Source organism: Lacerta agilis, chromosome 11 (assembly GCF_009819535.1).
Source record: "Lacerta agilis isolate rLacAgi1 chromosome 11, rLacAgi1.pri, whole genome shotgun sequence".
Taxonomy (NCBI): domain Eukaryota; kingdom Metazoa; phylum Chordata; class Lepidosauria; order Squamata; family Lacertidae; genus Lacerta; species Lacerta agilis.
In genome coordinates this window covers 35,775,702-35,803,506 of record NC_046322.1, presented here as the reverse complement: position 1 = coordinate 35,803,506, position 27,805 = coordinate 35,775,702, and the positions used below count along the sequence as shown (strand labels likewise).

The 27,805-nt window shown below is 44.0% G+C and overlaps 3 protein-coding genes across 4 annotated transcripts in view; 2 read left to right on the top strand and 1 right to left on the bottom strand.

Moving 5' to 3' along the window:
* Nucleotides 1–89: 89 nt before the first annotated feature.
* Nucleotides 90–27,733, top strand: GPR150 (G protein-coupled receptor 150). Its single transcript, XM_033164589.1, has 3 exons — nt 90–1,463; nt 10,294–10,408; nt 27,711–27,733. Exons 1-2 carry the CDS (start codon nt 161–163, stop codon nt 10,326–10,328), a joined length of 1,338 nt encoding a protein of 445 aa, XP_033020480.1. The 5' UTR covers nt 90–160; the 3' UTR covers nt 10,329–10,408; nt 27,711–27,733.
* Nucleotides 6,916–24,906, bottom strand: ARSK (arylsulfatase family member K). 2 transcript variants are annotated; one of them, XM_033164586.1, is made up of 8 exons: nt 24,362–24,906; nt 23,033–23,162; nt 21,129–21,288; nt 19,248–19,530; nt 14,082–14,253; nt 11,761–11,982; nt 8,846–9,070; nt 6,917–7,483 (listed from the first exon to the last, which is right to left on the bottom strand). In XM_033164586.1, the coding sequence occupies exons 1-8, from the start codon at nt 24,536–24,538 to the stop codon at nt 7,203–7,205; spliced, it is 1,650 nt and encodes a 549-aa protein (XP_033020477.1). In that variant the 5' UTR covers nt 24,539–24,906; the 3' UTR covers nt 6,917–7,202. The 2 variants fall into 2 exon arrangements, with proteins under 2 accessions (XP_033020478.1, XP_033020477.1); XM_033164587.1 differs by lacking the exon at nt 23,033–23,162 and having other exon boundaries at nt 6,916–7,483; nt 24,362–24,459.
* Nucleotides 26,348–27,805, top strand: part of TTC37 (tetratricopeptide repeat domain 37) — a 43,629-nt gene continuing 42,171 nt past the window's right edge. The window contains exons 1-2 of the mRNA XM_033164585.1: nt 26,348–26,369; nt 27,714–27,805. Coding sequence (XP_033020476.1) covers nt 27,716–27,805 — 90 coding nt within the window. The 5' untranslated portion in view covers nt 26,348–26,369; nt 27,714–27,715. The remainder of the gene's footprint in view (nt 26,370–27,713) is intronic.

Genomic DNA, 27,805 nt, shown 5'->3' with positions numbered 1-27,805 from the left:
CAGAGCACACAGGCGCGATGGCTACAGCCTGGTGCACCCACTCACGGTGAGTGACAGGTGACAGAGTCCCTATATATGCTGCTGAGGGCACCCGTGCACAATCCCCGCTGCTCCTTTACCAGAGTAAAGTTCACCCCCAGTTGGGTGGGCGTCGGAAGCCATGGAGGACACGTTCAACCCGGACAGCCTTGCAGTCGGACCCAACTTATCCAGCATCGCGATTCCTGGGTGGAACTTGAACATTTCGTCCCACGGGGCTACTCTGGGGCAGCCTAGTGCGCGGACCCTGTCGGCGGGCGCGATCCTGCTGCTAGCGCTGGTGGGCAACGGCTTGCTCTTGCACAGGCTGCGCTGCGGAGGGTGCTGCTGCGCGGCCCGCTTCGGACGGCGGCGCAAGATGGATTTCCTGCTGGCACACTTGGCCATCGCCGACCTCTACGGATGCGGGCTGGTGCTGCTCTCCCAGCTTCCGCCGGCCGACGTGGAGCCGGGGCAAGCGGCGTGGCCTGCAGAGGACGCCACTTGCCGCCTCCTGTGGTTCCTGCAAGGCTCCGGGCTGCTGGCGCCCTCGCACATGCTCGTCCTGATCGCGATCGAGCGACACCACATGGTGAGGGGCCCCGCGCACCCGCCGCTCTCTTTCCTGCCCTCCCGGGGCGCTTTGGCGGCGCTGGGGTGGCTGCTGGCTCTGCTGCTCGCCTTGCCGCAAGCCTTCGTCTATCGGCTGGCACCTCTCGAGTCCGGGGGCCGTTGCCTCAGCATCTTCGCACAGCGGCCCCGCTGGCACGGCCAGACATACGCCGTGTACTGGGCCGTCGCGGGCTTCGTGGCGCCCGCCTGCCTCCTGGGCGGGACCTGCGGCCGCATCCTCAGCACGCTCGGCGGCGCACCCGGCGCCAAGGACGACGACGACGCCGAGCCGTCGCGGGGGGCAGCGGGCAGCGCCCGCCACTACGGCGCGGAGCTTCCCGGCGCCTCCGCCGCTCCTCGCCCGCTCTTGCTGCGGCTCCTGCCCGTCGCCAAGTGCGCGCTGTCCTCGCCGCCTGCGCCGCGGAGCCTGCCCCGCGCGCGGGCCCGGGCGCTGCAGCTAACGCTGGCGCTGGCCACGCTGTTCGCGCTCTGCGGCTTCCCGCGCTTTCTCCTGGAGCTCGCCTTGGCCTTCGCCTCCTCGGAGAGCGGCGGCGGCGGCGCCGACGAAGCGCGGGCGGCCCTGGGGAGCATCATGGCGGCCACCAACAGCGCCCTCAACCCCTACGTGTGCCTCTTGTTCCACAGCCACGGCCCGTGGGCGCGGCGCCTCCAGCGCAGGCTGTGCCGCTGCCCTAACGGGCAACCCCGACGGCGGGCTCGCCACCGGCATCGCCCGCCGCCGCCGCAAGCGGCTGCCGAGCGCCCTGGACGCTGGCTGTGTCCTTGCCAGACCAAGCCGCCCACCGTCTCCACGGTCGTCCACCTCGAGGCGGGTGAGACGCCGCTCTCTGCCGCTTGCGAAAGCGGCTTCTAAACAGTTTCTTGTGGGATTGCAGGCACCGAAGGATTTTTGCAGTATCCCTAGGACGTCGTCAACAAGTATTTTTGACTCATTTAACCCAGATATTCCTGGGGAAATCCGATGTTTAACATCTACACAACCCACGACATGTGTTAATGCAATCCCTTGGGGATGTCTCAGCAGCCTATTTGCAGTATCTGGACTGGGAAGCACCCAAGGAGGAAGACAAAAAGGCAAAAGAGAACTGACAAATTATTATAACGCCCACCTCAAGCACACTAGGTGCTCTCTTCACACAATGTGTCACAGAACTTTGTTGTCCTTGGTTGTAAGAGGTGCTGGGGTTCATATTCCCTGTGGGCTGCTGCTCACTTACTGAAATCTGGGAGACTCCCATTTTAACACCGGAAGTCTGAGGGCTGCTACCTACTCCAGTGTGGAAAACTCACTCTGCACTTGCTCAAGAACCTTCTTAATTAATACAGGTACTTTGCACTTCACAGCGCTGACCCACTGAAATTTTCTGTGAATCTGGAGCCCTTGTGACCCTTGCTTAGCTTAATCCATTATGAAGCCATGAGCCTCTTCCAAATCAAGGAAAGCCAGGAGATTCCACTTGACCATTTCAGATCTAGCTGCTATTTTAAGCCCTTGCTGGGAATGTAGGGACTTGTTTCCAAGTAAATGGGCTTAGCTTGGACATGGTAACAGCCAAATGTTTTAAACTTCCTGAAGTTTTGTTCAATTCATTGCACTCCGTAACTTATGATGGGACTTGCACAATGTGGTTTTAGCACAATCATTTTGTTAGGTTTGTCAAGAACGGGTTCTACATAATCTGTTGCTTTTGCTATGCAAACTGACTGTATATACTGCCTTTCTTAATTTTGTCATATTCCACACAATCAGTGCAAGTGAACTTAATATTAGACATTTTGTATATGAAGCATATGATAATTGTCTTTTCTGTTCAGTATGATTGGTCTAATTAGCATATAAGCTGTAATGATAGCTGCCAGTGACCTGTGGGCAGAGGTTGAGAAAAATCAGCAGGTACAAAATGTACCTGTAACTTGCAAAACTGAAAGGCTTTTAAGAATGCTTTATGCAAATTTAGCTCCTTTCTAAGTGGGTATTAGTGGCAAGTATGCTAAAATATGTGGCCTTGTAACAGGCATAAATAAATGTCATATATAAGTACCCCTGACTGATAATCTACAATTGCAGTAGTTTCTAAAGGAGTGTAATTACTTTCACCTTTGATAGTTAATATTCTGTTCTATTTTCTCACATAATAGTAGAGTTTATTCCAGCAGGTGGATTATTATTTTTTGCACAATTTGCTCTGGAAAATAGTGCAAGGAGTTGGTATTATGTCTATGTTCTGGGTACTCCACTCCCTTTTCACATAAAGTGTCTGTTTCTCAGTAAAAAGGTTGAAGCTTTTGTGCAGTTGGTCCCCTGCACACTATATAAAATGATATTTGGGTGTAAGGTAAAGGTAAAGGGATCCCTGACCGTTAAGTCCAGTCACAGACAACTCTGAGGTTGCAGCGCTCATCACGCTTTACTGGCTGAGGGAGCTGGCGTACAGCTTCCGGGTCATGTGTTCAGCATGACTAAGCCGCTTCTGGCGAACCAGAGCAGTGCACGGAAATGCCGTTTACCTTCCCGCTGGAGTGGTACCTATTTATCTACTTGCACTTTGACATGCTTTTGAACTGCTAGGTGGGCAGGAGCTGGGACCGAACAACGGGAGCTCACCCCATCGCGGGGATTCGAACCGCTGACCTTCCAATTGGCAAGCCCTAGGTGCAGTGGTTTGGACCACAGTGCCACTCGTGTCCCAATATATTTGGGTGTGAATGGGTGTAATTAAGGAAATTAGCATTTATAAACGAAAAAGGAACCCAACAATTCCAGGACAAGGGTGTATGCACAGGACACATGTAAGCAAATTGTAATAGAATAGAGGGAGTGAAATAAAATGAAATGTAACAAGTGCTTGTCTGAACACAGCCCAAGCTGTTTATTAATGCTGAAATGAATTCCAGCATCCTGTCCTATTTCTCCCTTCAGAGGCAGCATCACTTAAAGCAGTAATAGCTCAGTGTCTCATGAGCTTTCATTTGGGAAAAAACACAAAGATGTTGTGTAGCTTGTGTAACGAAAGATTAACAAGTAGAAACACCCACAAAAGGGGCACTTCATCATTAACCCATGACAGAAGTTCTGTTGTTCAGTATTTCCAAGCCATCTGTGACAGGAGCTGGTGGTGCTGTCTGCAGTTTGCAGGGGGATGTCAGCCTCAAATGCAAGCATTTTCTGAGAGTAATGGGGGTATATTTCTGCAGTAGGAAAAGGCAAAACTCGTTTTTCATTTTCCTTCAGAGTCCCCCCCCCCCAAACTCTGCAGTTCTAGGATTCCTGCTGAAACCATTTAATGCTGGGAGAGGAGTTTGGGGCTGTTGTTTTTAATTTCATAAGGCAATCTCAAATGGGTAGCATACTGGCAGCCAATACAGTTCTTACAGCAAGGGTGTTACATGCTGATGCTAGTATGGCCACTGTATTCTGCTCCAGCTGCTGCTTCAACCTCAGCCTCCACATGTAGGTCTTGGAGGCTATTGAGCACAGGTTCATAGCAGGATATTTTTGTTTAATCTTATTTGAATGTACAAACTAAAACACTTCTGCTTGCCTGGGGAGTTCCCAAAGTGTGTGTGTGTGTGTGTGTGTGTGTGTGATGTGTGCATGTATAAAACCACTACCTTGTTTTTGGATGGCTCCTTTTTGCTTGCAAACTGATAGGCAGGTAACAACTCATGTTCAGCATTTGAGGGAAATAGGATGAGATTTGCCCACAAACGCCACCTTTCTTCATTTTAAACTTTACTTCTCAGTTCCAATACATGAGGGTTTGGCGGGGGCAGGGAGAGATTAAGACGACTACCTGTACCTAGTTTTTCCCACTGCACTAGAGAGCAGATCCAAATTATTCTGAGTTTCTTCTTATTCTTTGCCCTTGCATTTGCTTGAAGGAAAGGGTACTAGCGCTGTGTGTGTGTGTGTGTAATGGAAAGGACAACGGTTGCTAGGGAGATTTAATATATTTGAGTAACAGAAATCTGCATGCAAATCTCTTGGATATTTAGACCAAATGAAACAACATATGCTGCTCACACTTAAACTGCAAATGCAAGCCGTGTTGGTATACCCAGACAAGTATCTGGAGTGTGTTGCATGAAGGTTAAACAATACTTAAAAGGCTTATGCAATACAGTAAAAGAATACAGTGGTTTTTAATAGCTGCAAGCCCTTAGAAGAAGAATAAGGAAGTATAGATGAATCTAGCATTACCCCACACAATGTTCACCACCACCATAATACTAACTTCATTCAGTGGGGTGGGTGGGTGTTTAAAAAAACCCACTTGTGAATTGCTACACAAACCATTAACCCAAAGGAATTCAGGACAGTATCACACAATCGTTAGTCACAAATGGCATCAGTATGGTGGTGACCTAAAATTGCATGTATCTCTTTTGTGTTCAGTAGTAACTGAGGCCATTGCCACTCAGTTTTGTGGGAGGAATTCAAATGCATACCAGAACTTCAGGTTTCTACATTTAAAGTGAGTTAAAGGGTTATGTCGCTCTTGTGCAACAAATCTACTTCTTAAAAAACTCAAGACTTTTTGTGGTTTTGAAAGTGACAGAAAAACGCACCGAAAAGTGGAGGGTGAACAAATGATTCCATGTAAACATAACCGCAAGCAGAATGGAGGATGAATGCTCAATAAAGACTAGGTATAATCTACCCTTCACATAAGCTTTGTGCAAACAAATCAGGATGAATGCTTAAGAAATGGATCACCTGGAGGGAGCCTGAACAGATGTGCTTGCCCTTGTTCAGCCCTAAACTGTTAATACTGCACTTTGAAATGTTTTGAAATGTTGTGTTCTGACCAAGAAAAATCCAGTTAGAACACAAACTCACTCACAAAATGAATACTTTTAACTAGGGCAGGAAGAGCTTACAAAGTACACTGTGGATGCTGTTGGACTCCAATTCCCATCATCCCTGACTGTGAACCATATTGGCTGGGGCTGATGGGATGTGGTGTTCAATAACATATGGAAGCCCAAAGGTTAGCAACTCCAGTTAGGGCACTGCAAATACTATACTTGCTATTCCAAGTATAGTAATACAAATGCGTATAGTGCTTTCAGAATGTTTTACATGCATCTAATTGTTATCCTTAAAACACTTTATGGCAAGCCACTGATTATTCCCCATATTGCAGGCAACAGCGGAGAAAGAGTGGCTTGTGTAAGGCACCTAGTAAGTTCATGGCAGTGACAAGATTGAAACCTGAGAATTCCTAATTCACAGCTAAGTCCTAGCCACTACAGTATATACTTTCCCACCTGAAAAAGTATAGTCTTGGGGCTAGTGCAGATGTAATAAGCAACTTTTGCTTCTGTTTTCAGTTGACTGCTTTTTATTGCTTTGTCCAAACCCAAAACTCGGATTAAGGTTTAGGGAAACAAGAGAATGGTCCTGTTCCAACCATGTCAGGGCTTAGTTCTTAGGCAGAGGCTGGGGTAGCCCTGTCTGCTCCTGCAACCAGGTGAAAAGCAGACTAAAGTCAAGGTGTAGTCTGTGTCAAAGCACAATAAAAGCAGTCCATCAACAAGCCTAGCTCTAAAGGCAGGATCCAAGTAGAAGCCAGCAACAGAGGCCATCAGTCAAAAGGCAGGGCAGAATAGACAAGGTGGTTCACAAGAGTTGCTAGATTTCAATATGTGCTGTTCCAGCAGCTTCTATAGTCTGGTCTCCCACACTTCACCCAAGACCCCTTACTATGAGTAGCTCTATAATTTTGGACTCTTTAGTAGGTAGATGCCCAGCCCAAACCTGGACTTTCTGGGCTCTATGCTCTCTGGGGCTGGGAGATGGTTCGGTCTCCCCCTCTGAAAGGGGGATGAGTTGGGAACCCATCTCAAGAGTCCTTCTAGAGCAACCTCTGGATACAGGCATGGTGAGATTTTCCCTAGATGTTAAGGGCTTCTTATCAGTGCTTGAGATTGTGGAAGGGTGGTGGTTTCCATTTGCTCTCTAGGGTATCCTTTGCTCAGGGGCTTTGCTGGCAGAATACTCTTCCAAGTCTTGGCAGGGCCCAGTGTGGCATCACATTCACAAAATGCAGCTTGAAGTTGGTTGGTTTCTCTGAACCATAGTTGAGACTAAGCATGGTTTACTGGGGTTTGAACATAATGGTAAACTCTGGTTAAAAATGGAAGGAAAGTATTTTGATACCCCCTTTGTGGCTGTGCCAGAGGAGACGGGAGATGGGAAGTGCAGACAAGGCTCATGCTATCAACCACAATTTAACATTATGTCCCAATAAGGCCATTATATCAATATCCATGTTAATCACAGGTCACTTAGCAGGGATTCTTAACCAGAGTTGAAATCAGATTCTGAAGCTGGCTAGCAAATCCTGGTTAAAAGGCAACTGGGACTAGCTAGTATTTATAGCTTAGCAGAGTAGATTTGTGTCGGGAAACGGGAGGGACTGGAGGATAGCATCTGATCCCATGTCCCATTTCAGTATCTGTTGCAGTAAGATGTAACTGCTTATTGCACCCGCACTGCCTCTTTACATTCAGGAGCAGATTGTCCATTCTCACTTTCTGCAGACATATCACAGATTTGTCTTCTCTTTAATCCATCTATCAATTGCATCCTCATACTTCTTTGGGTCCTTCTTCCAGTTCTGGTGCCACCTGAGGTTAGCTACGGTAACAGAATAGTTCTGTCCTAAACTTTGTTTCCAGTTGATAAACTCCTGTTTGTTGTACTGTTCAACAGAGGCAGAGACTTTGGGATAATCAACGATGGAGTAGAGTTTTTTGTTCAAATACCGTGTGATCTCTGGAAACTTGGTTGCTACATTTGTTAGTTCATCTGGATCGGCAGAGAGATCTGCAACAAAGAACGATTAATACAAATTAACGAGCCTGAACTTGAAAAAAAAAACAGTAGCGCAGCACTGGAGCATTTGTTTGGCATGCAGAAGGTCCCAATTTCATTCTGCACTATTAATTTTATTATTATTTTGCTTTTTATATCTCAGCTTTCCTCTAAGGAGCTCAAGGTGGTGTACATGGCTCTTCCATCTCCATATTATCCTCACAACAAAGCTGTGAAGTAGGTGAGATTAAGAGATGGTGCCTGGCCCAAGGTCACCCAGCAAGATTCCTATCTGAGAAGGGATTTGAACCCTGGTCTCCCACATCTTAGTCCAACACCCTAACGGCTACACCACCCTAGTGTAGGTTGGGCTAGGAAAGCCCCCTGCCAGCCAGTACGGAGCAGGAGAAGGGAAACTCTTTCATCTGAAGGACCATACTGTGTTAGATACTGGAGGTGGTACATAGCTTCGTCTTCCTTTCGAATCCCCTTTTAAAGCCACCTGAGTTGGCAGCCATCACTACACCTCACAGTAACAAATTCCATTAACTATGTGCTGCGTGGCAAAATACTCCTTTCCCTCCCCTCAAAACTCTCACCATTCAGCTTTATTGGATGGTCCCAAGTTCTAGTTTTATGAGAGGAAGAAAAACGTCCCCACTTTCTTAACACCATGCATGCTTTTATATACCTCTCTCACGTGCCACTTTACTCACCTTTAACAAACAAACAAACAAACCCCCCAAACCCTCAAATGTTGTTACTCCTAATAGGGGAGTTGCTCCCTTGATGATTTGGCCTAGACTACAGCATGCCACCTTTTCGGACCTTAACCTCTTTGGGTGCTTAGACATCTGACCACATTGTCCAATCTGAGAGGATGGAACCATAGTTCAGTGGTCAAATTCAAACCCAGGTTTATGGGTTTAAGCAGACTGGGCTATGCAAAGTAGAGACATTAAAGAGACAACTGTCCTACCTGTCTCAGGCTTTGGCCAGTGATTCTAGTGTTCTCAGACTGTACTTTTGCTGTTTCCAACAGTGCAGTGCATTGACTGCAGAACTGTGTTTTGATCTAACTGTCATATTTTGTTTGTACAAACTTGCATTGTTGCAAAGGAGGGTGCTGATCCTTATGAAGAATGGGATGCTAATTACTATCACTACTACTTTATTACACTGCTTCTCTGCTCTTCTGGTGAACCACACAAGACATGATGCAGCAACAATTAATCATAGGTCTGGTAGTTTGTGTTGCTTCAAGACAGGAGCTACACAGTTGTGCTAATGCAACACTGATTTGCGCCTCCCTATCATACTCGTGCGGACCAGAACAGAGGACCAGACTGTACATTAATCAAGTAGCAAACATACCAAACAGCTGAGGAGAAACTGAACGACCATCCGAGTATGCTATGTATTTCCATCTGTTAGTTCTCAGCATGTAGGTCGAAGAATTCACATTGCAGCCATGGAATTCACTCAGAATCCAAGCAGGATGTTGCTTTTTAGTTGGGACTTTATCATCTGCCTCTTTCAATACCAGGGGCATCAGTGAATATCCACTGAGATTTTTTGGTATAGGTATTCCAGCAACGTCTGAAATTGAAATTGTGACTTAAGTCAATTTATTTTTAAAATTTGGTATTTACATTATTTAAAAAGAATTAAGCATAATTAAAAGAAAAGGCAGAAATATATAAAACCAACAAGGAAATAAATTACCGGTATATACTTGTCAACCATTGCTACTTGCCCTTTGCCCCTTATAGTGATATTTCTGATCCTCTTATCTTTGCATTTATATTAAGTCCAAGATGCCTCTTACATTTTCTTACTGCAAAATTAATACTAGCTACCTAGGGAAATTATTTCCACTAAACTTCAGTTCTGTTCTAACCATTAGCAGTTTATTTGTTACTTTTAAACAACTCATATGCGGTGCAAAAGAGAGAGAGAGATTTTTAAGTCAGTGAAATTAAACCTAAGATCTTTCTGAACTAAGGGTGGTATCTAATTGCAGTGTCCTGTTTGCACAAGTTACAGGTAGGTAGCCGTGTTGGTCTGCCATAGTCAAAACAAAATAAAAAATAAAAAAATTCCTTCCAGTAGCACCTTAGAGACCAACTAAGTTTGTTCTTAGTATGAGCTTTCGTGTATCTGAAGAAGTGTGCATGCACATGAAAGCTCATACCAAGAACAAACTTAGTTGGTCTCTAAGGTGCTACTGGAAGGAATTTTTATATTTTATATTTTGTTTTGACTGTTCGCACAAGACTATTCCTTCCTTCTCCCTGAAGCCCCTCCCATCTGCCTAATTTAAATAACCCTTAAGATGGAAGTACAACACCATAGGTTGCATCCAGTGCTGTCACTGCACAAATGGAACAGACATCCAATTGTGCAATGGAACTTCCTGTCCCTTTTCATCCCTGCATATCCTCAAAAACATGCTTCAGAGGGCTGAGGAACCCTATGGAGTGAATTATATTTTTGGGGGGGGGGTCCTGTGGTGTACTGCAAAGAGAAATACAGGATGGCAAAATCTGCTGCAGGAATAAAAGTCTGTTTGTGCCATGTTGGATACAAAACCACACTTTTAAGGGAAATTGTTAAGATGTGACACACACATGTACAGAAAAGAACTGTAAAATAATATGGTAAGGCACAGAGACAGAGACTATATTCCTATTTACAGATAAGGTCAGAGCTTCATCAGTCAGAGTGTCTGAGAAAATAACATTAATCATTTGTTTGTTACTCACCTAAATAAATTAATCATTTTTGATTTTTGTATTTTTCTTTTAATATTCTGACTACAGGAAGGAAGAACCAGGAGAGAACATATGGAGAATGAGAGCACAGGAAGGACGGTGATTTAAAAATACAAACTTCATGAAGAGAGAGGGGGGAAATTAAGACAGTTGGAACAAGAAGGTAGGGGCTGAGATTTGATTAAGAGACTGTGTGACTCATTCATTAGTAATGTTAAACTAAAGTCTCTAGTTAGAATATAGGGTTTGAACTGAAAGTACTAACTATTTTCCAGCAGTGTAGAAATCCCCAACTTCTTGGCGACCTTTCAGTGATTCCTTCATAAGAGTTTACCTATTCAGAAGGCTTTGCCCTCACTCTGAATTGACCCAATTTCCCCTCCGTAATACTGTCATGTCAAATACTGTTAACTATGAAGCGTGGCCATCTTATCATGTTCACAATGTGATTCCCAATTGGTTAGGATCACCCATGTGACCGGCCCAGGAAACATCATCCTCACACTCATTAATTTTATGCTGCTGCACTTCCATAAAACTTAAGGTGGCATACATGGGGTTACTATCAAAGCATTAACCAGACCTGCTTTGCATCAGAAAGGTTGTTGTACCATATGCCTTCAGACAATGCCAGGGTAAGTGAATAAGCTTTGTTTCTCTCAGTAAAATCAAATTGGCTATGCAATATTACAAGTTCATCCTATTTACTAAATGACCCCTAGACAACTGAATTCATTTTTCTTCCGTCAAACTTTCCCAGTTGGATAAATTGTTCTTTACTGTGGGTGTCTACTTTGCTAGGGTTTCAGTACAGTTTTTAATGTATTTGCTGTTTTGGTGTTTTTAAGTGTTGTTAATACTCTTATGTGTTAATGGTTGTTCAGAGGGCAATGAATAAATCAAAGATGATGATGATAATAGGTGGGACAACTCATGTCACTGATCCAGGTAGCAATGACCCCAGTTTCACATTGATTTATTGTCCTCAGCCATGTCACATAGCTAAATCTAACAAGTTTCTTAGCATCTTGACAACATTCAGGTCACTATGTGGCCTATGATTAGTCTAGGATTGCCTGTTTGATTAGTCTAAGAAGAAGCAGTACTCAGAAATTTGGTGGGAGGTGAAGCTGACTGGGGCATCTCCAAATTTTGGCTTTATTGATCAGTGTCAGGTCCTTTAAATGTCCCTTCTTTGCAAGATGAGCACTAAATCACAACACAGTGTAGGCATGTTGGGGAAGTCATCTGACAGTAGTGACACCAGAGGTGGCTAACCTGTGGTCTTCCAAACATTCTTGGACTCCAACTCCCACCGGCCTCAACCAGCATGACCAAAGGTAAGGGATGATGGGAGCTGTAGTCCAGCAACTGCTAGACAGTCCCAAGTGAGTCGCCCCTGCTTTTAAGCCATCTCCTGCAATCATATGTTAGCAAAGGGGATGGTTTAAAATATTTTTTATCCCTGCCGGTCATGTGTAGTGAGCTTGCTATTCCAACAGAAATATTGCTTACCGAGCATGGTAGGGTAGATATCCACAAGGGATACCACTCTGGGGAAGAACTGCAGCTTAATATTTGGTCCCATTATAAGGAGAGGAACATGGGAGCTTGCTTCGTACATGCTCATTTTGTAAAACTGCCTGTGTTCCATGGCAAGTTCTCCGTGATCTGCAGTGAATATGACAAGAGTCCTTCTGAGTAGTCCTGTGTCATTTAGAGCAGAAATTATTTCGCCTGCAACAAAATATAAGGGAGGGTTAATATGCAAACATCAAAATATTCATTAAACATTTACATGCATAAAAATAGTTTTTAGATGTCACAAGGAGGTAGCTCTTCTGCCAGTGCAAAGAAAGCACTAGATCATGTTGCCTGTGTTCTCATTTATACAGAAGCCATTGCTGTTTCAAGGATTCCTAAGAAAAGTCCTCTGGGAGGATGGAGAGAAGCTGATTATGGGAGATCATGAGGGGCAGTTTATTTTCTCCTTGAGAACTCTGAATAAGTTTCTTCCACAGCTATATATCAGCATGCACAACTGTGGCTTCCATACTTCCAGAAAACTCCATCCGAAATGCTGCATTTTGCTAATCTGTTGCTAAACACCCACAGTTATCCACTTTTAGAAGCTCACATTTATGTCTGCCATATAGATCTCAACGTATGCTTCAATAGTCTGAAACTTGCAAGAGTTTTAAAAACTGCACTGAACGTTCAGTGATGAGTCTGAATCCCATTTAAGGTGGTGCACAAGCTCAGATACAAGATTTAGGTCACAATCCTATATATGCTTACATGGGCGTAGTTGGGGAGGCAGGGAGGGGCAGCTATCCCCTAAATAAATAAAAATCAATAAAATACATAGCAAACTGAGGTTCTGCCCCCCCCAAAAAGGCCTGCTCCTCCTAACAAAAGGTCTGCCCACACAACAAAAAATCCTGGTTATGCACATGCATACTTATTTGGGTGTAAGCTCCACTGAATACATTGGGACTTGCTTCTGAGTAAGTGTACCTAGGATTGGAGTTGTCGATATCTGGGTTCATTGTTGTTCTCTTGAAGTGTTTATTATCATGTATGAAACTGTCAAATTTCTCCTGAATTTCTATACACTAAGGGTTTTCAAAGAACTTACAACTACTAGCAAGGATTGTAATAACTGATCAGTAAGCCCAAATCATTGAGATTTTCCATACTGCCCATATACCTTCAAGGAGACAGCAAGGCACCAAAATTCTACCCAAAGAAAATACTTGACCTAAGCTCCTTCTCGCTTCTGTTCTCCATCTCTCTCATTACACTTAGGCTTTTATAGGAATTAAAGCTGGAATTCTCAGAATGCCAAATTCTGCAGCAGATGAGAACTGCATTCCAGATGTGAAGCCAACATATAAAAAGAAGATTCATAATAATAACTGAGAGAGGATTCCTCACTCCACCTCACTTCAGTTTCAGTAGATGTTCCTTGACAATCTTTCTGCTCTTCTGGCAATAACAATATAAAAATGCTACAGTGTCAGAATTGATGTGCCTGAATATCCCTTCATTTCCAACCTCTTCCCCCAGGACAGCCATCTCAGAATATATTATTTCCATAAAGTACATGTCCTACATGTATTAAGCTACAGAGAACAAATGCACCTGATTCATTACATTCCCTCCCCAATGACACTCCTGTCAGAATTGCATTAAGATTGCTGTGTACACTCCTGAGATTGTGTCCCGGCCAGGGACAGCCTCTTGCATTTTGCCACCCCAGGCAAATCAAGGAGGTGGCTACCCTTCTGCGCAGCTGTACCTTCCTCTGGCGAGATCTTGCTAGAGTTCAGTGAGATCTTGCTGGAAGAAGATGCAGCTGCCACTGCAGCTGTGCAACCCCAGCAGTGGTGGCAGGGGTGGGGGAACCGCCCCGCAGGATTCTGCTGCCTGAGGCAGCTGCTTCAACCTACCTCATGGGTGGGCTGGTCCTAATCCTGGCCTCTGCAATTGAAATGACATTACCATAGTCCTTAATACATGAACTGACACATATTGTTTTCTTCATGGATCAGATTCTAACCTTGTAGGCTGAGTATGATAGAAGTTTTATTAAATAATAGATTAAAGAAACCCCAGCAGAAAACATCTAGTTGTTGCTTTCTGGAAAAAATATTTTTATGTGAAGCTTAGCTATGAAAAATATATAGGCTGCATAATACATAATGTATTATTAATAATACATAATTAGGACTGTAGCCTCTACATGGCTAGAATCAGGGAAGAAAACTATCTGTGCAGTAATAGTATTAAGAAATACATTATGATATTAGTAAGATAATCAGGACATCACTTACCAAGCATTGCATCCGTTTCTGCACACATGGCATAATAATGTGCTCGGATATCTCTGATTTCTTTCTCCGTAAATTTCTCTGTGCAGTTCTTTGTATAAGAGGAATAGTAATCTACTGAGTGCATCTCTGAAAATGGAAGCCATTTTGGAATCTTGATGGCTTCGTATCTCACCTAGTAACAAAGTAAAAATGTTTTATTTTGTAAAAAGGTAACTATTATCACCATCCAATTTGCCAGCAGCCCAAGGTAGACATACTGACTGAACATGAGGACTCCATGTTTTATAAATGAAGGGAGAAGAAGAGGGGAAGGCCCCATTGCGCAAGCAGAAGTCCTCGAACAGGGCTTGTGCTGATGTGGCTTCTTAGGTGAATCCTGCCCAATGCATTACTTACAGAGAAGGATCAAAGTGCATAGTGCTTTACAGAGAACAGGAGCACAGGATCCTGCCCTGAGGGGCGTACAATCTGTAATATGACCCAGAGGAAGAGGAGGGAAATGGAGACAGGGATAAACAGGTATGTTCAGTTGCACATACTTGGGCATAGTTAGAGAATGCCATGAGGACTACAGACTTGTGCCAAAAAGCTTTGCAGAGAAAGTGTGCTTTGAGGAAGGTGTCCAGGGTGGTATTCAATGAAGGGTACACTTATTGAAATCAGTGGGCCTTAGTCATGTTCACTAACTACAGTGGAACAGTGGATGTACTCAGGGTAAAACTAACTTGAATACCACCCCCAATCTGCTTCTCAATAGGTTAGAACATTGGTGCAAGGAGAGAGTCCCTGACCCACTGCTATTTTTATCAGAGATCTGTGCAGCAAAATGTAGCATGTGTTTAGAGGCTTTTTTCCTGCCTGTGAAATTCATTCAGAATGCATAGGTAAGGAGTTGGATCTGTTACAGCCTGCTTCCATAAGTTTCTGTTAGATTTTAGGAGATTATCACAGCCTTCCACCGCAATGACTTCTTCTTTTGCAGCCAGTAGCTTCTTCTGGTTACGATATCCCCTAACTATACGAACGCTTATACAAATAGTCTACACAAGAAAGACTTTCCCTTAAAAAATTGAACGTGTGGTCTTCCCTTGCTCACTGCAGTGCCTGTGTCTAGGAACAACGCCACACGTCTTAAAGATGGCTCCAGCTGATAACTTACAGACCATATGCTTAGCAACACAGCGTACCGTGAGAGCATCATGTTGATGCACTCCTTTGAATTGATTCAGTAAATGAGAGGGCTTGATTCAGTGCTAAGCTCCATTACAACATAGACAGGCCATTGCTGCAACCCCAAGAACCACACAATTAATTCTGTGTGCCCGGCAGGACTTCCAATGGTGCATACACATAAACACAATGGCAATCCAATATTCAAAGCAAAAGTCAAAGTGTGACATACTGCATAGAAGTGAATATCCGATGATTTTTTTTTTGGTAGAATGTGTATTCGAGTTCATGTTCATATTTAGGCTTCAATGTTAGCTGAAGTTGCTGATTCAACTACAGTGGTACCTCAGTTGTCAAATGTAATCCATTCCAGAAGACCGTTCAACTTCTGAAATGTTCGATAACCAAGGCGCAATGGGCAGTTGGCAAATTCCATTGAGAAAATTGAGAAACGCGCCTCAGAAGCTGTTCAACTTCCGAGGTGTGTTTGAAAATGGAAGAATTCACTTTCAGGTTTTCAGCACTCAAAAACCAAAACGTTCAGCTTCCAAGACACTTGAAAACCGAGGTACCACTGTACTGCTACTGGACAAATGTGTTCAAGTTAATTGTTATCAATGGAGACAATGTCACAGCTAGAGAAATGGACAGTGCTTATTGGTTGCTATGAGGCAACAGCACAGGAGGCCTACCCTATTGCACTGCTTGGAAGCATGTGATTGGCTACTGTGAGAATCAGGATACTGTAACTAGATGCATATTTGGTTTGATCCAGCAGGGTTCTTGACTTCTTAGATGTTCACAGCTGCCCCCTCAGAAAACTTAGGAGCAAACAAAAGACTTATTTTGTCTGGCTCCAGTTTTTCCATGGAAAACAGTATAACCAAACATTCATCTAAAACAATCCAGTGAATTAGTGCCCTAGATACTACAGCCAACTAGGTTTTGTATGAAAATGTAGTAAATAGATGCTTCAAGGAAATTCAGAATCCATACATACAACAGAAGATAAAACATGATTGCAATAATTACTTTCATAGTCAGCTCACAGGAATGGGGAAGCCACAGTACACATTATGTACATTGTACAGTACACATTATGGTATATTCCAGAACATACCACCCATACTTCTCATTAGGCATTCCAACACACAAGTACTGTGGTGCCCCGCTAGACGAATGCCTCGCTAGACAAAAAACTCGCTAGACGAACGGCATTCGTCTAGCGGAAGCTGCCCCGCAAGACGAAAAAGTCAATGGGGCTGCTTCGCAAGACGAAAAATTTTCGTCTTTTTTTCCGTTTAGGGGAGCGCGGCTGTCCTTGCCGCTTCGCTAGACAAAAAAACCGCTAGACAAAAAAATTCGCAGAACGAATTATTTTCGTCTAGCGGGGCACCACTGTATGGGGGAGATCCTAGCAGAAGGCACATAACCACAGCTTTTTTTAAAGGCAGAACTCACTGGAACTGAGTCCGCACACCTCTCAGGTGGGCACCATTGCCATTATAAGAGAACCAGGGAGGCATTCATGGTGAGTTCCGGCACCTCTTTTTCTAGAAAAATAACACTGCACATAACTTTTGTCCCATTGGGCCTCTCCTGTGCCAACAGTCAAAAGCCATCTCTGCAGCTCATGCTGGCCCATGCTGGCCATGAGGTGGTCCCTGCCACCCAGAGGGATGAAAGGTGACCTGAGAAGAATGAAGAAATTGGTTGCACTGCATGAGGCACTCGGTTCCCAAGCTAAGAACAACTGCATGTTCTCCCTAGTATAAGGATATTCAGGGACTAGAGCTAAGACAAAAATTCTAGCACAGACATTAGAAAACTGAATTCAAGGTATACACTTTCTGAGTTTATTGTACTTCACTAGCTCAATATAGATCCCTTGGAGTGCATGACAACAGGAAAAAAGGAGTAAGCAAGAAATCATTCAAACAGCTGAAATTATAAGACATTGCAATGATGGAAGGCTAAAACTGAGCACTATTCTCATTATATATAAAAAAGTAAACCATGTACTGAAGATGCTTTTGTGAAGAAATGGTTGTTTCCTTTAAAACATTCTGCTGAATTACAGGGTTGCACTGCCATTTAAGCCGTGGGAGCCATGGCAACCAGTCTGGAGAGTTTTGTGTAACCACTGTAAAAACAGAACCTGGAAACAACTCAAATGGAATACAAATAAACAGGAAGAGCTGACTCCCCCTCACAGAAATAAACCATGTATGCCATCTTGAACTGACTGGAGGAAATGTGGGATAGAAATGTAATACATAAATAAAATAAAGGGTATCTTTACATCACAAGCTTAAACTGGTTGTATTAGTCATTCTTGGGGCTTTTTTCCCCCAGCCAGAACTCGTTGGGACTCAGTTCTGGCACTTCTCAGGTGGGCGCCATTGCCATTCTAAGAGAACAAGGGAGGCATTCATGGTGAGTTCCGGCACAATTTTTTCCTAGAAAAATAGCATGGGTCTTTGTGATCCCATGCGCTAAACCCTGTCCCCGGTGCCCACCACACCCCCAAGAGATGAGACATGACAACAGTGTATGGGTTTAAATTAGGCCACAACTTTATTTAATTTCAGGTGTAGGAACCTTGGCTTAGGCCTTGGAAGGCATCCCTCTCATCCCCGACAGGGACTGAGGATGTGCAGGGCAATCAGGTGTTGTGGGAGGGGACTGGAAAGAGTGCCCCCCCCCATTTCACCTAGCCAGAAGTTTGACCTATATGCTGCCGCTGTAGGGCCAATGACTCCCACAATAAACCCTTTAACGGGCCCTGCAAACGCCGCCGCACGGGGGTGCATCAATATGCTGGCCCCGACTCACATACAGACTATAGAATACTGATGAAGGCCTAAAACCACCAAAGTTGTGACAAAATGCTACGGGGAAGGTGAAACCTGCCAATGCAGGGAAATTCCTTCCTGGTTCTGAATACAGCAACCATCTTACGACCATAGCAGCGCCCGCTGGCCTGTAAAGCAAGAGGTTATCCTGCAAAAGAAGACCATGTTATATGTAGGGAGGGTTTGGTGGGTGAACCTGGAAGGAAAAAGTGAGCCTGGGCCGAGGGGCATCAGCCCCTTATGCTGGCCCTCGCCCCACCCCTAGCCAGCTGCCCATAGGCCTGCCGAGATGGGGGCAGGGCGATGGCCTCCCTGGAACAAAGGTGGGTGGCTCACCTGTCCCAGGATCCTGCACGGTGTCACAAACCCCGCCCACCCAAGGGAGGGGTGAACGGATATTCCATTTATCTAGGGAACCACGAGCATAGCGGTTTTTAACAGGAAGGATGTAGGACTAGGTATTCTGAAAAGAGAATTCTCAGCACTATCACCCAACTATAATTCCTGGGGGACCAAGGAGATTACAGTTTAGTATAAAAACTTTAGTACATATCTGCTGTACTTGGTCACAGACAATCTGGCAACATAATAAAATACAGTCATACCTTGGTTCTTGAATTTAATCCATTCTGGGAGTCTGTTTGACTCCCGAAACGGTTCAAAAACTAAGGCATGGCTTCCAATTGGCTGCAGGAACTTCCTGCACTCAATCGGAAACTGCAGAAGCCACGTTGGATGTTTGGCTTCCAAAAAACGTTTGCAAACCAGAACACTCACTTCCGGGTTTGCGACGTTCGGGAGCCAATTTGTTTGACAACTAAGGCATTCAACTACCAGGGTACCACTGTACTGTGGTTAATCTTTCATCTCACATTTGAGTCACACAGCATTAGGAACATAGCAAGCTGCCCTATACTGAGTCAAGCCATTGGTCTATCTTGCTCAGTATTGTCTACACTGACTGGCAGAGGTTCTCTGGGGTTTCAGACAGGAACCTCTCCCAGTCCTACCAGGAGATGCTGGGGACTTGAGACCCTCTGCCACTGAGCTACGGTCCTTCTGTGGGCTGAGGAATAAAATGCTCTAGAAATACAATTCTTAAAAAAAACCCATATCAAGCTATACGCTAATATTTGCATACCCTCTGTAGCCAATAAGGAGACGTCCGAAATGTAGATGCCCCATAATTTTCTCCAGAGGAAGGTGAAGGATATGGATGAGGCAAATTTAGCCCCAAGTAAAGAACGAAGGGTTGTGTCAAGTTGGTGGCTTTGTTTCTTAGCCAAGCTGCAGCGTCATCAGTGGCCTTCCAATCTTTTTGCATGACTCTCACATAAGACTTGTTACCTACGAGTTCTGCCACAGGCCTGCCTTCTTGCTGAAGCAAAAAATCAACACTTCTGGTCCAAGCCTCCACACGGTTACTGAAAATCAGAACAGTATTCAGTATACACGCTATTTCCATGTAGATACAATCACAGTCAAATTATCATCACGTTCATATTTCTGACATGCCTACCATTTGTATTCAGTGGTTTATGACATTAAATTTTAACTAGGTTTATAAAAAGATATTTATATCAGCTTGCCTTTGCAAATGATGTTCAAACATGCCCCAGCAGTGAGCCTTGTACCTGGGCACTTCTCTCTCTCCCTCTGCCTTTGCATGGCTGTAGGGACAAGCTGGGAAGTTAAATTTTGCTTGTTGTGACATTTAAAAATGGAGGAACCGTGGCTAGGCTTAAGTAAACTAGGTTTAGTGAAAACAAGTCAACTCAAGTCATAGTGAAAACAAGCCAGGTTTGACAACTAACTAATTTAGATTAAACATGGTTTAGGGTTTGGCTGTAACAACAAACCATGGTTAATTTAAAATGGAAAGGGACATTTCTGATCTCTTCCAAGCCGTTCTGGAGAAAAGGAGGGAGTCTCCCTCTTCTCCCCCTTGCAGCCCTCTGCATTTTCAACTCTCTGCAGCATGCACAAAGGAAAAGGGAGAATATCTTTATATGAAACGAGCTTCAGTAGACATGTTAGAAGTGGAATGACACATCCAATTATTTTCTCTTTATGCAGCATAAAGAAACTGACCCTCAGAAAGGTTGCCTACAAGTGGTTGCATTGTGAAGAAAAAGACTAGGCAGTAATATTTGTTCAAGAGCAAATGACTGCAGCTCTCCCAAGGTACTTAGTTCTTACAATAAGCCCTTCTGAGAAGTTTGCTGCCTTTATAATGGATTTTGTAGCTCCCTGACAATAAGGACTTCTTTGAGCAATAATGAGGATTTTAGTTACAAAATTAAAATGTTTTTAAAAAGTGTTTTTAAAAAATCATCTGAAAAATGCTACCAGTTTCATGTACTTAATGGAACAAAAAATTGACAGGGTAACACATTTTACAGACGAGTGAACTGTCAGAACTTGAGGTTACTACAGAGAACACATCCATTTATGAGTAGGTTTACAGATAGTGTCCTGTCCCCACTATACTGCCTGGTAACACATGTAGTTTCACAGGCAGGTAAACCCATCTGTCCTTTATAAAAGAGACTGTTTCAGCAATATAACTTTATTTAAAAGACAAAGATCGGGTAAAACAACTATGCGATACCATCGGTGGAAAACATGTAACAGAAATCCCTCAGGCTCTCTCACCAAATGGAACCTCCCTCCCCTCATACACCTCTGCCAGCAACTTCCAGCAACTGCCATCCGTTGCAACATTCTTTCTAGCCAGTAGGTGGAGCTGCATCAATAAACGTACAATAGCAATAATATACATCTTAGTATGTGGTGAAGGCACAACAGATAGTACAAAACAAAAAGTACTGTTTCAACTTAAAGTCTTAGGGCCTCAAAAGGGGTGTTGTCAGGATAAATGAAGTAAATACTGAAAAGCACTTTGTACATAGAAATGATAAAATAACAATTCAGTTTTAACCAGGAGGCTTTCAATTAGCAGTAATCACACCTCTGATTAACCAGTTTTAACCAGAGATGGGTTTTTCCTCCCATTGCTTACCTTAGTGAGTGATGCCCTGAAGTATAATCAAGCTTTCCATATTTCTGAGCATAGTAGCCATGTTTTTCCATGACGTCCACCCACGTTGTGTGATTTGGATCTAAACCCTTGAAATTATTCCATGATTCTGTTATGTGAGTGAAGAGGCCACTCCACATAGCTAAAACAAAAACAAGAAACCCACCCATAACATAATTTGCTGATGAATCATATAAAACATATAAAATCTGACTAAAACAAGGTACCGGTATGCACAGCTGTCCTCTTGCATATTTATTAGACATTTATCAGATGCCATTTTGAATGTGTTGTGGAAGGGGGGGATTATTGGGTTGTCTTAGTACTTATTTTTATTACGTGTTTTGTGTTTTTTTATATTGTAATTTTATGTTGTGAACCTCCCTGAGATCTATAGGTACAGAGAAGTATACTAAATAAATAAACAAATAAATGTTTATGACTTCCACTGCAGTTAAAAGGTATCCTGTAAGACAGGCATGGGCAACTGTAGCCTTCCAAATATTGTTGAAATACGATTCCCATCAGCCCCAGCCAATAGGACCAATGATGGGAGCTGTAGTCCAGCAACTTCTAGAGGGCCACAGGTTCCCTACCCCTGCCATAAAGCAAGAAGTTGTGGCTTCAAGGAGCCATAGAGATTTTGCCACTGTATTTTTCTAACCCAATGTTACAATGGCTCCAGGAGGCCAGAGCTCGTTCAGCAGCATGAGGAATCTTCACAATCCCTCTGCCCTCTCCACTGTCTCTCCAATCACAAGAAAAATAGTTTTATTATTAGTTCTACCTTGCCTTTTAAAGCAAGCCACTTACAATAAAAATATTAAAAGCAGCACAATTCTTCCCAGGCTTTGACTACTTTGTACTCAGCAAGGAAAGGAACTTGAGAACTGCTACTGCCACTATTTTCCGAACTACGAGTTAGAGTCAAATCTCCAAACTTCAGTCACACTATTGACAGATTAATTTTCAGAAGCCGTAATACAGTAAGAGGTGTGAAGAAATGGAAGCAGGTTTCTGCTAATGGATAACCTCTCAGCTCTGACAATCCATGGAAGAGGGAGGGGAGGGGAGCCAGTGCTGGACTCAGTCTAGGTATCCTAACCATCTATTGAGGGTGGTCCATTCTGATCATCAGTGTGAAGAAAAAAGGAGGAGCACCAATAAACATTGCAGTCCGTTTAATCAATCCTCAGTTAAGTGTTTGTTTATAAGGGCTTTCCATTTTGTCTTCCCACTTCTAGGAAATGCCCAAGGCACCTAATAATCAAAATATGTGATCAAAAAAATAAAAGTAAAGAGAAAAAAGTAGAACAGACAGAGCAGCAAATAAAAATATCCATAAAAACAGAAAACAGCCAACTAATCAGATGGAATGCCAGTCAAAATAAGGGGCTACAAAAATGATAAGGGGGGAAAGGTCTCTCCCAAGGCAGGGAGTTCTTGTAACACAATTCCTAAAGAGTGTGCAAGGTGTGTAAGTCATATAACCTATTCATCTAGAATAAGAGAAGCCAATGAAGCCCACTGAGTGGCTTTGTGCAAGTCACTGTCATATCCAGCCTAGTTTCTCCACTTATAAAAGGGGTATGACAACAGGCTTAGTCCTGACTCACATGATGAATCTTCTGACGTTGACCTCCAGCCACTCTGCACTTGGTAAATACAGACAACAACCCACTCCTAATGTCCCACCAACATATTATTTATTTCCTTTTTAAAACATGCAAGTGATACTATGTCTATCCTGAAGGCCTGGCTCACAGACACGAAAAGGAACCAGAAGTTTCAAGGTTGCCCAGGGAAAATCTTTTGAAGTTTAGCTATCATAAAGTAATATTTAAATAGGTTCTACTCATGTATTTCTTGCCTGAATATGATCTTACCTGCACGGGAAGGACAACATATTGGAGAATTGGTATAAGCATTAAGAAAGAGACTGCCATGTTTTCGCATGAGGTTGACAAAAGGCAAGTCTACTGTTTCATTTTTTGGGTGAAATGTCAGCCTTCCATCCTGCATGCAGAGGGGGAAAACATTTTGAGAATTACTCTGGACATTAATCAATGCAACATTAGAAATCACATTAATCAATGCAATGTTACAAATCACACTGTAAAAAATCACACTCTACCAAAACACCCATTTCAGTGGTTCTGGATGCAATATAAGTTTTCTAGGAACATGTCTTCACTGACAGGACACCAGCATGGTTAGAAATATATATTCCTACAAATATACATATTGACAATTGAAACATTTCAGTGAGAAGTACAATTAAGCAAAAACTGAACTATGTGATTTCCTTACTGTGATTTCAGTGAGACTTTCAGTGACCGGTTCAAAGTTTTTCCAGGAATGAACAACGGCATGAGAGCAGTGACTAATTGCTCAGAAGACTTTGTGTCATGTGTCATGTTGGTTAAGAGCAGTTTTGGAGCTGGCCATTTGCAATAACGCAGGCAAAGAAGACAGTGTGAAGTATGGGCCAGACATATGAAGTATGACAACATGGGCAACCTTTCCACATCCCCTGCTCCTGATTTAAATCAGAAGAAGAACGAACTCATTGCCAATGACCCATTTGCAAAGTAAATCCCTGTTCTGGAGCACCATTAGTGCTTCAAGTTCTGTACCTTTTACTTTTTCACTATTGAGCAAAACTTGCAAGCTGCTTCATGTTCACTCCCACAAATTCACTTATGCTAGAGGTGTTATAACCCCTAGCGTACATAAAGCACTATTTGAATTGTTTCATATAATGCTCTCCTTTTTTTTTTTTAGTATAATGCTAAATTTCCCTCTCCTCTCTTATAACAGGCAGCAGTCTGTTCGGATGCTATAATCTTGCAAAAAGTTAACTTTCACAGTGTTAACTGAATTTCTTCCCAAAATAAGCATGTATAGGACTGCAACCCAAGTGTGACACAAGAACATGCTCTCCAATTATTAGGTGAAAGTTTAGCAACAACTGTCACTCTCAATGCAAGCTCTTTTCGCATGGGGTTGTCTAGCATGTAAATGGCACCCCCAAGCGGAAAAAACAGCAGCTAGGCTCAAGCAGTAGGGAGATCAAGTCCATAGCAGCTGAGCCTGAAAAGAGTACTGTAGTTATTTTACACCATCCCGCCTCACATTCCTTCGCAGGCAGAAGCATCGGGAAGAAGTTGCTCTGGATAGTTTTGCATTTGTTTTGAAAAAGTCAAAATACTTACTAAGGAATCGCACATCACCATCACAATGTTAGGCTTCCCGCATCTGCTGCAAGTGTAATCCTCGTTGAGCAGAGGCCTCGCCTTCACTGCTCCCCAAAAAGCGAAGCCCGGGAGCAGGAGAACCAAGGCAACGAGGTGGCTTGCAGAAGTTACATGATTTCTACCTTTTCCACCCATTTCGGCCAGCTCAGCAGGGCTTCCATGCAGAGCTCCCTTCTCTGCCCCACCCTTCTCTTCACGCTACTAGACGATCATGACGCGCCCCTTGAGTAACCAGGGTGGTGCATCTCGTTCCGCACCCGCTGACCCGTCCAGGAGCAAAAAGCTCACGAAGGGAAGGAGGGCAAGTGACACCGTTCACAAACTCAGCCGCCGTGTCGCGGGAAACAGCGACTCTCATCATGCATGTCGGTAAAGAAAGCGGGAGGAAATAATGTCAAAGGCCATTGCAACGCGCCAGGGGAGAAATAAAGACGCACCCCCTTTTTAACATACTTTCTTTAGGGAGGGCGGAAATAAACGTCGGGTGGAGAACTACAACTCCCATAATGCAACGCCACCGGGAAGGGTTCTCTGTTGTCAGAGGACGCATATAGAGTTACCGTTCCGTTGCCAAATGGTGGGGTCGCTTGGTGGCATTTTCCCACTCCTCCTGCGAAGTAAAATTAGACAGCCGCCCATTCGAAACGACGGAGAAAACCGGGATTTCTGAGCAGGTAATGGGATAGCAGCATGATGACCTTTCTTCACGATGGCAGAAAGGAGGGCAGGAATGTATGCTCCTTATAAATCAGGCCTGATCGCGTGCTTCAAATAAAAACGAAAAATCCAATTTGCAAGCTGCATTTCCCTTGCTATGCAGGGTACACGCAATGACCGAACAGTCTCACTGAACTCCATGGAACTTTCTCCTGAGTAGACCTACACAGAACCGCAGTGTGTCAAGTCAGATCGCATGCATGTACTGTACATTGGTTGCTGTCTCGGGTTGTCCTCCCGTGTCTGAGTTCTGTTCAGGGTTAGACTCTGAAGCTTTGCTGGACTCCTCTGCAGGTGATGCCCTACTCTGCTGACCACACCGGTATAGGTGTGATATCAGAACATTACCATTGGTGTGGTGCAGCTGAACAGAGTGGCGGGCTACTAGTACTGTACTACTCTGATGACAAGAGTTCAAATCCCGACTGTCTCATGAAGCTCTTTGGATAACCTTAGGTCTGGCACTCTCTTCTCAACCCAGCCCACCTCACAGGGTTGCAGTGAGGATAAAAATGGTGCGTGTGTAAGAGAAGAAACATATATGCCACCACGAACTCCTAGGATGAAAGGTGGGGTGTTAATGCAATAATAAAAACATAAGCGTGTGCGACTCCACTCTCACCACTTTGCTGAAAGCAAAGGGCCATTGCTTTGACAGCTTGACCGCCTGAGAACCAAGTGGGTTTCATGACGGAAGAAAGCCGATATATAAATATTAGAAAATAAGCTATGGGCATAAAGCAACAGAGACAAGTAACTCTCGTCAGTGCCATCAAGAGTAAGCCCTATGATGTTTCGATTCGACTTGTTCACTTCACAGGAACTGCTCATACCTTCCAAGTGTCCCTATTTTGCAGGGACAGTCCCGGATTTACAGCAGCTGTCCCAGTTTCTGATTTGAACTGCCCCGCTTTTTTTTTCTTTAGGAGGTCCCTATTTTCATCGGAGAAACGCTGGAGGGCACGCGCGTTTAGGATTGCAGCCTCAGCCTACGGGGTTGGAAAAGGGGCTCGGTCGTAGCTGAGGCTGGCAAAACCGCGCCTTCCTGCGCGACACTAAGGAGAAATACGACTACCTCTGCCGCGTGGAAGGCCGACTTGGCGTTGCACAGCGACGAGGGGTTTTCTCTCTTCACGACATCGGTTGAGGGGCGGAGCTAAGGAGGGGTGATGCCTTCCGCGCGTGCGCGGGACGGCATTGATGGTTGTCTGCTGCCGGCGGTAGCCGTGGCGGGGTTTGGTAACAGCCGGTGAGTGACTGTTCGCCGCGCGGCTTCGTGGCGAAGGAAGGCCTGGTTCCTCGAAGGCTCCGGCGGGGCTTGCCTGCTGTCAGCGCCTGCTTTTGTGAAGGGCCAGCGGCGCAGTCAGTCGCTTGCCCCTCCCTGGAGCTGGGCTGCGGTTCCTCTGGGAGAAGCGGAGGGGAAGAAGAGCAGCTGGGTCAGGCTCGGGAGGCTGCGGCCCCTGCTTTAACAAATCCCCGTTTAACTTCCCGTTTAAATCCGGGCATTAACGCGCGCATCTTTGGCTTTAACATCTTAGTCTTGCGCCCTGGCTTGAATTGCGTGTAAAAGGCATTTACCGTAGAAATCGTAGGATTGCGGAGTTGGAAGGGGACCCTGAGGATCATCTAGTCCAACCCCACTGCGAGACAGGAATATGCAGTTACCCCATACGGGGATCGAACCTGCGACCTCCGTCTTTTCAGTGCTAGGGCTCTAACCGACTGAGCTTTGAATGGGCAAGCAGCAGGTATCAGATAAAGCAGTAAGGGGTTGCTCCCAGATGTCAGAAAAGGTTATTTATGTATGTTACTACTGCAGCACGTGTTTTGTTAGCCCAAAAATGGAAAATGAGTGGGGTCCCAACCAAAGAAGAATGACAACTTAAGCTGACAGAATATGCACAACTTGCAGACTTAACATATACAATAAGAGAACAAGAAGAACAAACGTTTAAAGAAGATTGGAAAATGCTTATTGAATATATGGAAAACAACTGTGTCCAGCTGAAAACACTGGCAGCATTAAGATAAATTCAACAGTGTAAATAAGTTTTGATGGATGCAATAATGGAATACTGAATGGTATAGTTTTTGTAAAATACGCAGGGATTTATGATATGTAAAATGAACCATGGAAAGAGAAGCAGGGAAGTCATTGATGTCTTAAGGATATAAAATGAGTATTTTAAATTGTATAACAGAAAGTTTAATAAAAAATTATATGCTGTCCTATGGTCAGTGTTGAAGGTAAGATCCAGTCAGCTGCTGTATGTGGAATGGGAGTGTATCTCTTCACTATAGCGAGCAAAATGTCTTGGTTTGGCCCTGAAGAATTAGAATCGCCATTCTCTATAATTATAAACCTGGATGATACCGCTCATTTTTGTCCTATAGGAAGAGGTCCATTTAGTGGCAGGACTAAAACAAAACGAAGCAAAACACTGCATCATAGGTTTGTGGCATAAATTATCACTTATTTTGTCAAGAAGCAAAAATACCATGAAAAAGAAGGGATTGAAATAAAACTGTTTTGAAAATTCTCCATATGGCCTGGTATAATTGCTGAAATTTTCTTCCGTTACCTTGCCAGTAGTCATGTCCAACAAGGAAGTGAAAGCAGCATTGAAAAGTGCCAGAGATGCTATAAGGAATAAGGAGTACAAAGAAGCACTGAAACACTGCAAG

Excerpts from the sequence above, each read along its gene's own strand:
- GPR150 (XM_033164589.1), top strand. The coding sequence starts at position 161 with ATGGAGGACACGTTCAACCCGGACAGCCTTGCAGTCGGACCCAACTTA. Across the intron at positions 1,464-10,293 it reads GGTCGTCCACCTCGAGGCGG|GAAGGAAGAACCAGGAGAGA; the intron begins GTGAGACGCCGC and ends TTCTGACTACAG.
- ARSK (XM_033164586.1), bottom strand. The coding sequence starts at position 24,538 with ATGGGTGGAAAAGGTAGAAATCATGTAACTTCTGCAAGCCACCTCGTT. Across the intron at positions 19,531-21,128 it reads TCAGGGCATCACTCACTAAG|TAACCGTGTGGAGGCTTGGA; the intron begins GTAAGCAATGGG and ends TCTGATTTTCAG. Across the intron at positions 9,071-11,760 it reads TATCTACCCTACCATGCTCG|ACGTTGCTGGAATACCTATA; the intron begins GTAAGCAATATT and ends TTTCAATTTCAG.